The sequence below is a fragment of the Clytia hemisphaerica genome, unplaced genomic scaffold (genome assembly GCF_902728285.1).
Source record: "Clytia hemisphaerica strain Z4C2 unplaced genomic scaffold, Clytia hemisphaerica genome assembly, whole genome shotgun sequence".
Lineage (NCBI taxonomy): Eukaryota > Metazoa > Cnidaria > Hydrozoa > Leptothecata > Clytiidae > Clytia > Clytia hemisphaerica.
Genome location: NW_027103473.1, coordinates 1281092 through 1291569, shown reverse-complemented (window position 1 = coordinate 1291569; position 10478 = coordinate 1281092). Strand labels below are relative to the sequence as shown.

Sequence of the window (10478 nt, the reverse complement as noted above, 5' to 3'; positions counted from 1 at the left end):
AAACAGGCTGGTTCTGCATTGTAATTTTGTGTGTCTATTTTTATCTTTCTAACAGGTTTGTGGTATTGGACAGTCTGACATCCTTGAAAAATCTATCTATCGGATGAGTGGTGAGAATATACATATTACTTGTTTTATTTTAACGACTCTGGACCAACCTACTAACGGCGCTGCATCATAAAAAGTATTCGAGAGAAAGTCGACCTAGCGCTCTCGATGCATTTACACCGCTATTGAGTAGTGCCGCCATTAGCGTACCACTTTTCAAAAAACTCCGATCAAAGATTTTGCTTGGCCGGGATTGAGAAACTTGGTCCAGGGTATAGGTCAGTGTATACAGGTTTTATTATTCTGATATGATTTAGACGAAAATCAAAATGTAGTTGATATTCACAATATTTTGAGTGTTAAATAATTTGAATCGATCAGAATCGATAATAGCTTTAACAATTCACAGCCCTTGGCTTGATTTCGAATCGGATCAATTCAAGGAAAATCATCATTTTGAAAAAACTGTGCAATGATTTACAAGGGAATCATCCAGCTCCTCGCACCAGCTTTGTGGCTAAGTATTTTTTTTGGAGCAAATTAGGCACAAAAGAATTGCGGAAAAGAATTTGTATTTCATATTGTCTTTACTATTCTTGAATCTTTCTTGAACGGTAGCCAGGATCGTTGTAAAGTTTAGTTTATGTAAGTTATTGATAGCATATGATCGATAGGAACTAATGGATAAATAGGTTTATATTGTTTTTGGCATGATGTATAAGTGATTATTACATGTGGTTTGATCCAAATGAAATTATAATAATCAAAGGATAATGATTAAATAATTATTATTATATGCTAAGCTTAAAATAAAACATCGTTTTAACGTTCATTCTCTTTATAAAGGCCGGTATCCACTTTCGCGCGAAATTGGCGACAGTTTTTTTCTCAACCTTCTTTGCCTAAATGAAAGATTACGTCATAAAAGAGTTTAGCGCGAACAAAAAAAAAGTTGAAGGAAGAAATCTTTAAAGGGACATATCACGGCGATCTTGCTCTTTGGCGTGGTTTATTTGACCGGCTTTTTGCCGTGTCCAATTCAAATAACTTCATCAAAAAAACTAAGTCGAATTAAGTGCGGCAAAAGAGCGGCTGTATAAATCGAATTTTGATTTGAGGTCGACCTTAACAATTGAACACGGCAAATTTTGCCGAACTTAATTAAAAAGTGCGACAAAAGATCGGCACTGGTTTAAACGGCCTACTTTTTTGTCGATCTTAATTCAAACAATAATGTTTTCATGTAAAAAGACACCAAACTTCTTTGTTTCTTTTGTTTAAAATAGGGGTTTCCTCAATTCATTTAAAGTCGAGTTCAAAATAAAAGCTTTTAAAGTCGACTTCAAATAAATTTTCAGTTTATACGAGCTCGACCTTTTAAGGCATCTTTTACATCTATTTGAGCTTAAATAAAGCAATGTTTTAGGTCTGCCGCGCCAAAGTTACAAAGAACTACCCTCTTATTTTAGAGTGGGCTTTTGGTGTGGGATTTTTTTCCGCGCAGACCCTTAAGTCTGTTTCAATTTTAAATCGAGGTTGGGGCAATCATGGTTTGAGAAGCCGTATGCTTCAAAACAAGCTTCGAAGATGTAGAGCGGTAGTACAACCAGAGGACGCCAATCCCAATGTTTGACCCCTATCCCATGGAAGGAAATGTATGGAAGACCAAAAGGCGAGCGTAGCGAGCACAAAATCTTTCGATAACTTTCGCTCTTTTATGACTGAAAAAAGGCCTTAATACGCTATTGTTAGCCAAGTTTGCCTTATTTGGTCACACAATTCTTTTGAAAATTTTGATTTTATTTAGCACTGACCATTCGTTAGCAAAGATCGGTTACGACGAGCGACGTACCTGCCTTACCACGTGCGGCGTTCCAAGAGTTTCGCTCAAGAGAAAACTTTTGAGATTTAGAATGTCTAGATTGCTTGAAAACGCGTCATGTGCATCCATTATCTATGAGGATTATTTTTCAATTGTTCGATGCTGCATGTATACAAGATGTTTTAGAACTACCTACTTTTGCAAATTATTGAAGGAGCAAAAATCCTCTAAGTTAACGCGGTATCATTTTGTGTATTGTATTGTAGTAGAATACGAGTGACAACGTTGAAGGAGAAAATTTTCTCTAGACTTTTTTGGCTAAAAACGCTCTTGATGTTTCTCGATGCACAAAGATTGTCATTAAAAATGAAAAAACACGCCATCAGAAAAATAACAAAAATATTTTTTTAGATATCTTTGATGATTTTGAATGACTTTACCATGACAATAAGTTAATATGACTATAAGTTAATTCAAGTCTATGCGAGCGAAGCGAGCAAAGAAAACTTTACAGATTTATGTCTTAGATTTTTAGAGTTTCCTTGTGTTTTAGACTATGATTTGCTTTTCACGTTCACGCTAAAAATCTCAATTCACGAATTCACGGTGGAAAAATCTTATTTTCACGTTCACGCTGATATCTCAATTCACGTATTCACGCGCTGAAAAAGTCCAATTCACGTATTCACGTCAGAAAAAAGGCTCATTCACGTGTCACGCCAGCCCCTAGGGGAGCCCCTTATACTGTCGATCTCAATTAATATCGAACTTTTGACTCATTTTTCCTTATTCGATTTTATCAGGGATATGTTATAGCGGAGCTGGATGAAGGACGAGAATTCCTTAGCGGATTGCTTCTTTGTCTTTTCTATTGTAACCTGTTGGTAATAGAAATCCATCTCTGTCCCCTTGAGTGTTCTGTTTTTATAAGAAAAATGAAGCAGACAAAGTATTCATGCAGTACGTTCGCACATATTTTGCTATGATGTTCCCGCTTTTCATCAAAATAATATTTGATAATAATAAGATACCCCAAAAGCTTCCTTGTAAATGAAATCTATTTTTATCAGCGTGTGTTATAAATTTGAGAAGCTTTCATGATTTCTCTTTAAAAATTTTGGATGTAAATATTTTGACAAATATTGTTTCAATTGACTTGAGATTTTTTCCATAATCAGATATACCGACTTGCGAGGGCGGTCAATGAAAAATCTCGTATAGTAAAGATTACATCATTAATAGCATAATTAGTATAATTATGCTATTGTTTCGGGCTCCAACCCTAACCCTAACTGGGAAGATCGATATTCTTATAAAAAATGTTTCTTATAAAACATCGATATTCCTATAAAAAACTGAAATATCACTTAGAAAGTGAGGCACCGCGCGGTGTAGCGCGGTATTTCAAATGAAAAAGTACTATTTATAATCTTAGAGAAGAAACTTCTTATAACTTTACTAATGAAAACAATGTTTTTCATTTTTTTAAATTGTCATTCACCAATGTTTTACAGACCCTCTTGATAATTAAAAGCTTTTAATCGTGAACGATAAATGCAGCAGCAGAATCATTGGCTAAGAGGAAATCCAAATTTCACGAGTTTGTAATTAAAAAAGTTAAATTTCATATCAAATTTTAATGTCAAGGACAGAGATAGAACAAGGCTTTTTTAAATGTGCGTTATCCAGCTCCGCTTTAACATATCCCTGATTTTATATATTTGAATTAGACATAGACTGGAGTCTGCTAGACTAAATTAGACACGGCAAAAAACCGGCCATATAAACTACGCCTTTACAAGATTAGCTTAATTAATGGAAGTTTAATTGCACTGATAATTGTTAATTTCTCAATCGTGTAGTTTATTTTCGATATTTGGAAACATAAATTTTTAAATGTTTTGATTTAATTTCAGCATTTTTGTTTCACAAATAGATTTGCCTACAATACGAACCTAAACTCGAACGAATTGATGGAAAACTCGAACTTAAAATGGGGATTTCCTCTCGTGTATACTGTCGGGGGGCTTTTTTCAAACTCCAAAATCACACTCCATTCTCAGTTTTTTTTCAGAATCGGATTTCACTGTTACAAAGATCAACCTTCTTTCTTTCTAAATCTTTCTTTTCTTGTTAAACTTTCATATGGATAAGGTCTAAATTTCGAGTTTTCTTCTCATAGGGTCAAATTATTAAAAAGATAGAAACAAGTTTTATAAAAAATTGTTTCGTGATTTATTCACTTCTGTTAATTAAAACGTCTTTCTGTTAATCGATCAATCAAGTTACCATGGAAATTCGCCAAATTTAGTTCCCGCCAAAATTAAATATTTTGCTCACTCGCCAAAATAAGTTCCCGCCAAAATTAAATTTTTTGTTTCCTTGCCTAAATAACCCCTGAAATTCATCAAAATTGCTCCAAATAAGGCAAAAATTGAACAGATTAACGCTGTCATTCGCCAAAATAAGTTCCCTTAAGGTAAGTAATAATAGCTTGATATGTTCTATAATCTATATATTAATACGCTAAAACGTGTGTGTTTACAATGTTTTGTAAAAAGTTTTCGAAAATCTAACAAAAAGCTCTACAAAGCCTCCTCTTCATGGCGTTGAACCATCTTCTCTTTGCACCTTATGCAGATTTCCTACCACTAGACTAACTTTGAGACCCCAAGATACTTTTTTTCTATACAGGAAGTTTGGTTCTGGACGGCTTAAAATCAACCTTCTTCTCAAATTTTATTTTTCATTTGGATGCTTTAAAACTTTCCGTTTACAATAGCGGCTGCCAATAACTTTCAAAACTTCTGGATTTTACAGAACGTTTTCACAGATATTAGAGAAGAGAAAATAATATGTGAAAAGAGCATTATGAACTTCTGAAACGCGATCGCAGTGATAAAAGTAGTGAAATGTAAACATTGCGCGAACCACGTGTCATTAAAGAGAACAATTAAAATCAAGTGTCCCAAAGAAACTTGTAAAACAATTGAACAATCAAAATTAGCCATATTTGGTTTGATTTTTTATTTTGACATGTGACATTTGTTTTGATTTTGTATCCACTGCATATAGTTTCAGTGCCGTAGGAAGCATTTCCATATTGGGGGGGGGGGCTGAAGTTTAGTGACACCGTGAGGGCCAACCATGGTTTGGCCCGAGGGGGGAAATTTTAAAAATTTGAGCTCTAGATTGCTTGAAAATGCGCTCAATTGTGACAATTATGACAAATTAAAAAAGAAAAACTTTGCATTTTGCAAAAAAAACATTTTTGAAAAAATATCGGGCCCCCCCCCCCAGTTGCTACGGCACTGAGTTTGTTTACAAATTTAAAACGATTATTTTTGTGGTTCACTTCGAATCAGTCACGAGCAGTCAAGAACTTCGGACCAGTTCTCTTGTCAATTTGACAGCAGTGAGAAATTTCAAGATGGATCCAAACCATGTGAGCAGTGTTATAAAAGAATATCGTGTTACTTTACCAATGTCAGTTGAAGAGTACCGCATTGGGCAGTTGTACGGTGTTGCTGAGGCTAGTAAGAATGAAACTGGGCGTGGAGAAGGCATCGAGGTTGTTACTAATGAACCAAGAGAAGAGGTCATTCCTGGTGAAAGAAGTGGAGCTACTATGAAATGCCAATACACATACAAGATCTTTCATCTCTCATCCAAAGTCCCTACTTTCATTCGTTCCTTAGCTCCAACTGGCTCATTGGAAATTCACGAGCAATCGTGGAACGCTTACCCTTACTGTCGTACAGTATACAGCAATCATTATATGAAAGATAAATTTCATATTGTCATCGAAACAAGACATGAACCTGGGACCGGTGACATCGATAATGTTCATAATTTGCCAGCAAACCAATTAAACAAAAGAGTTGTTGAAAAAATAGATATTGTTAACGACCCGTGTCGTCAGGTGGATTATAAGGAGGAAGAAGATCCAACCAAATTCAAATCAGAGAAAACTGGACGTGGCCCGATTCAAGGCTCTGGATGGGAACAAACGCAGGACCCAGTGATGACATGCTACAAATTATATCATATCGAATTTCAATGGTTTGGTTTGCAAGGAAAAGTTGAAAGTGTAATTGTCAAGACTGTCCGTAGGTTACTTTTCAATTTCAACCGCCAGATGTTTTGCTGGATCGACAAATGGCATAGTATGACGATTGAAGATATCAGGGCCCTTGAAGATCAAACGAAAGAAGATCTCGGCAACATGAGATCAAATGGTGAAGTCCGAGGGATGAGGGAAAGGTGAAAACAGTACTCTAATTTACAAGGAAAGGACGCTGTGTTGTTCGGTTTAGAAAAAACAACTGTTATTTGTATTTTTAATTGATTTATTTATTTGAACATTACCCACTTATATTATTCATTAATTACATTAATTTGTGTTACTGTATCCTCATGTGATTCTCTGCACAATTGAGAATGCTCAATACTTTTTAGGTAGAGCGTGTTACATTAATGAGAAACAGAGTATTTCTTTATCAATACATAATTTCTCATGCTCTTCAAAATCATTAAAATTATTTGGATAAAAATAAACAAAATATTAAAACAAAATATATGAACCGAAGATTTTCATAACACGTGTTTGTTTGTATTAAAGTTTTTATTCTAAAAGATCCTTCAATCTTCCTTGCCATCCTTTTTAGTCCTATTCCTGTCTAGTTCGGGAATTTTAGCGCTGTGAAATTCCGAAACTTTAGTGTTGTAATATTCCGTAATGTTGTTAGGTTTCACAGTTTTTCCGTTGTGAAATTTGACAACTCTTGCATTTGAATCAAGAATTGGGTCGCTGGGTGATGAGCCGGGTCTCAAAACCGTATGCATTTTGTATAAAAACCCAACAAGAGTATAATTTTCACCCTAAGATTTTAATTGGCTACACAGAGATTTTTCTTGATATTGATCATTCTTGACAGTAAGGCTAATTTGCTAAAAAGAGCCCCATTTTGTTCAAAAATGAGAGATTTTGCCTTATTTTGCTTTTAAGTTTCCGAAAAAATTGGTCACCATTCATAATTTTAAATCACAAGCTTGAATTGGAAGCGTTGCATAGAGTTGCAGCTAGGCGAACAGCTTCTAAAAATAGCTATGTGTTCAGACATGAATAAATTATTTTTCGATTTTTGATTTGTTTGTCAGTCAAGCGATACAATTTAAATAACCCTGAATGCTTATTTATGCATCACCACAGGATAATATTTTACAGAACCAAATAATCAATGAGAACCTATACTTATAAATTAATTATGATTTAGCGAAACCCCTGGTTTGTGGAAAATATTTGAAAAATGAATTTTGACAGTCGAAATCACCCATGGTAGGCCATGGTTGTCACGGCAACTACCAACGTATGTATAATCTTACCAATAATTCATCTTTTCAATCGCTGTTAAGAGAATTGATTTTTCGAATAAAAAATCACATCATACCAATACTTAAAATCATACCAATAATGTATTTTTGATCATTTTTCTATACATTATTCATGGCCATGATTAAAACAAATTCAGTCCGGCTTGGACACGAGAACAAATTTCGACACGGAGAATTATTTTTTTCTTCTGTTCTCATGCTATTTTCATTGGTTTTCATGCTTGGTGACATAAGGATATAAATTCATCCCAAAAAAAACAAAATACAAAATAAGTTTGATCTAAATCAAATTCTTGGGACAACATGACCACATCATGGCTTTCAAGCTTTTTGTATTTTGTATCAGTTTGTTTCCTTTGTTCCCCGGGAACGTTAGCTGGAAAATGGGTCCCTTTCGAGTTTGTTGGAAGAAATGCTGCCATTTCTGGTCCTCCAACATGGTTTGAAATGGAAGCAGTGCATTATGATTTCTGTTTCAAAAAATGTCTGGTAATCAAATGTCATTACGTTGAGTTTCTCAATTTATCGGCATCAGGAGATATATGGAGTTGTAAGCTTTATGGAATCGTCAAAAAAGTAACGGACTATTTGGTATCAAAAATTGGAAGCAAATTATACAAGGCCGTAAACCAATATAAAGATTGTGATTCTTGGCTTCAAAGTGGTTATAAGACAAGTGGTGTTTATGAGATAACATTTGATGAAAGGCTACAAGATGTTTATTGTGAAATGGATGTCACAAAGAACAAAGGTTGGATTATCATTCAAAAGAGATTCGACGGTTCTGTCGATTTCGATCGCTTGTGGACTGATTACAAAAATGGTTTTGGTAATGTCGAAGGTGAATATTGGTTAGGTCTTGAAAACATACACAAATTAACTGACGGACGACACATGAATATTAAACTTGAAGCTCATTCATTTCAAGGCCAAAGCCAGTTTGCCGTTTACAAAAACTTTTCGATTGAAAACGAAGCAAATTTTTATCGGTTGCATGCTGGTGTATTTGATCGTGGGTTTGTATCAGACCCGGATAATTGGCTGATTGGTGATAACATGGAGTTTTCTACGGTTGATAAAGATAGGGATATTTATCAAAGTCATTGTGCTGCAAACTTTCCATCTGGGTGGTGGCACAAGAGTTGCTTTCTCATGAATTTCAATGGCGTTTACCGGCAGACTGAGGTAACTCCTTCATTTGCCCAGGGAATCGTCTGGAAGTCATGGATAGAATGGGAAAAATCATTGAAGAGCGTTTCTATGGCTGTTCGGAGACTGGTTTGAATTTTTTTAACGAAATTATTGCTTATATGACATATTTAGCTGAGTATTTTACGTTCTATTGTTATTCTACTTGTATTGTTGTTCTACTTTTGTTTATTTAAAAAAAAAATTATTAGTCTAAATCACAGACCTCTTTAAAACTGTAGGTAGTGCAAGGACCATAAGTGGAGTTTATCAGTGGATGCCAGCAGCCTGTCTTCCATCGAGATAAACTGAAATTTTGCAGTTTTGTTAAAATTGATGTATCGAAAGTTTTTTTTTCAATTCAATGATGCTAGTAATATTTTTGGACCTGTACCCCGAAGGAGGTCCTGTAAATTAAGATGTAAAATGTCCGTCCGTTCGTTCGTCCGTCTGTTACCAGCTTTTCTTGAGATTGGATCATTAGTTTCTTCAACCTTTCTTAAAGGGATAATCAGATGGTTTGAGATATTTTGCCTGCAGATAAGTTCTAGGATTTTAGGAAAAACCTCTAAATTTTTCGGTGTATTTATTTTCTTAACTCAAGTTATGCCAATTTGAAATCTCGAAAAATGGGACTTTTCAGGGACTTTTCACACTTTTTTCTATTGTTTTCAAGCAAAGGTTCAAAATTTCAAAGTGGTATAACTTGAGTTAGGAAAATAAGTACAACGAAAAATTTAGAAATTTTTCCTAAAATCCTAGAAGCTATCTATAGGCAAAATATCTCAAACCATCTGATTATCCCTTTAAGCAAGAAAATGAGAGGCTTTAATATTTGCGCCGCTTTTGGAATGAATGAATGATTGAATCGTTTCTTTTCACGCGGAATATCTTTCAAAGTCTAGCGAAGGATTTTACTTCCACTTCCTTGAATTTACTTTCAATCTTTTTTTTTTTTTTTTTTTTTTTTTTTTTTTTGAAAAACAAAAACACGTGTACAATACGAACATATTACAAAACATTACTTAAACATAAAATATAGTCCCTCCCCCCGCTAGGAACTAACGTTATATCGCCAGAGGTAACTAGACTATGTAAAAATAAATAAATAAGTAAATAAAGAAAAAATCTTGGAGAAGGAAGCTACAATTGTTAGGTAAAAGCCTAAAATAAAGCACCGCTAAACCTTCCAGTTTCGTTAAGAAATTCAACAACAGAACAAAGAATAGATTTATTTAGATTTGAAGTCAAACTTTCATCCCCATATAATAAAAGCCGACAGAAAAAAGGAGGGTTAAGCGGCGGATGAAAAATAATGCCTAGATTCTGAAGTTTGTCGAACAAAGATTGTCTTGCATGGGAATATATAGAGCAGTGCAGAAGAAAGTGCTGAGTGTTTTCAACAGAGTTAGTTCGGCAACCACAGAAAGGGTCTAAAGTGTCGCGGAAGCCATGTCTAAATTTATGCTCGTTGAGATGGCTGAAACCGACCCGAAGTCGATTAAGAAAGATTACTCCTTGAATGTCAGGAACATCAAAAACATGAGATTGCTTGGGTCTCAAAAATTCATAGATTGTTTTTTTGAAAGTTTTAATTGAAGGTAGATCTCGTATATTACCTCCCAGAACATTCCACTGAGATATGCAGTACGGAAAAAAAGTGTTACGGAAACGCTCAGTTCGTATATTAAGAGGATAAATAGGATTTCTTGTTCTAAGGCCACCTGGTGCTGTAAGTCTTACTGGCAGGTAGTTACGTAAATACGAAGGGGCTAAATTGTTAATAATTCCATAGAAGAATGTCATTCTTCTAGCAAAGCGCCTGTCAGCAAGACTTTCAAGACCAAGTTCTGAATATAGTTTTTCTTGAGACGTTCCACGAAAACAGCCTGTTATAGCTAAACAGGCATTATATTGAATAGATTCAAGCTTCTGCACAAAGGTAGCATTTCCCGGGCGGTCATATACGATATCACCATAATCAAGATGAGGCCTAATGAAAGATTTATAAATGGTTAGTAGAGAT

At 34.8% G+C, this 10478-nt stretch overlaps 1 protein-coding gene and 1 pseudogene across 2 annotated transcripts; both read left to right on the top strand.

The window, feature by feature from the left end:
- The first annotated feature begins 5190 nt into the window (after nucleotides 1-5190).
- On the top strand, nucleotides 5191-6445 carry LOC136798427 (phosphatidylinositol transfer protein alpha isoform pseudogene; annotated as a pseudogene). The gene has a single exon (XR_010845384.1). The product of XR_010845384.1 is annotated as a phosphatidylinositol transfer protein alpha isoform pseudogene (transcript).
- A 1094-nt stretch (nucleotides 6446-7539) lies between these two features.
- Nucleotides 7540-8625, top strand: LOC136798426 (microfibril-associated glycoprotein 4-like). Its single transcript, XM_067055033.1, has one exon. The coding sequence runs from the start codon at nucleotides 7568-7570 to the stop codon at nucleotides 8546-8548; it is 981 nt and encodes a 326-aa protein (XP_066911134.1). The 5' UTR covers nucleotides 7540-7567; the 3' UTR covers nucleotides 8549-8625.
- Nucleotides 8626-10478: the final 1853 nt, after the last annotated feature.

Excerpts from the sequence above, each read along its gene's own strand:
- LOC136798426 (XM_067055033.1), top strand. The coding sequence starts at position 7,568 with ATGACCACATCATGGCTTTCAAGCTTTTTGTATTTTGTATCAGTTTGT.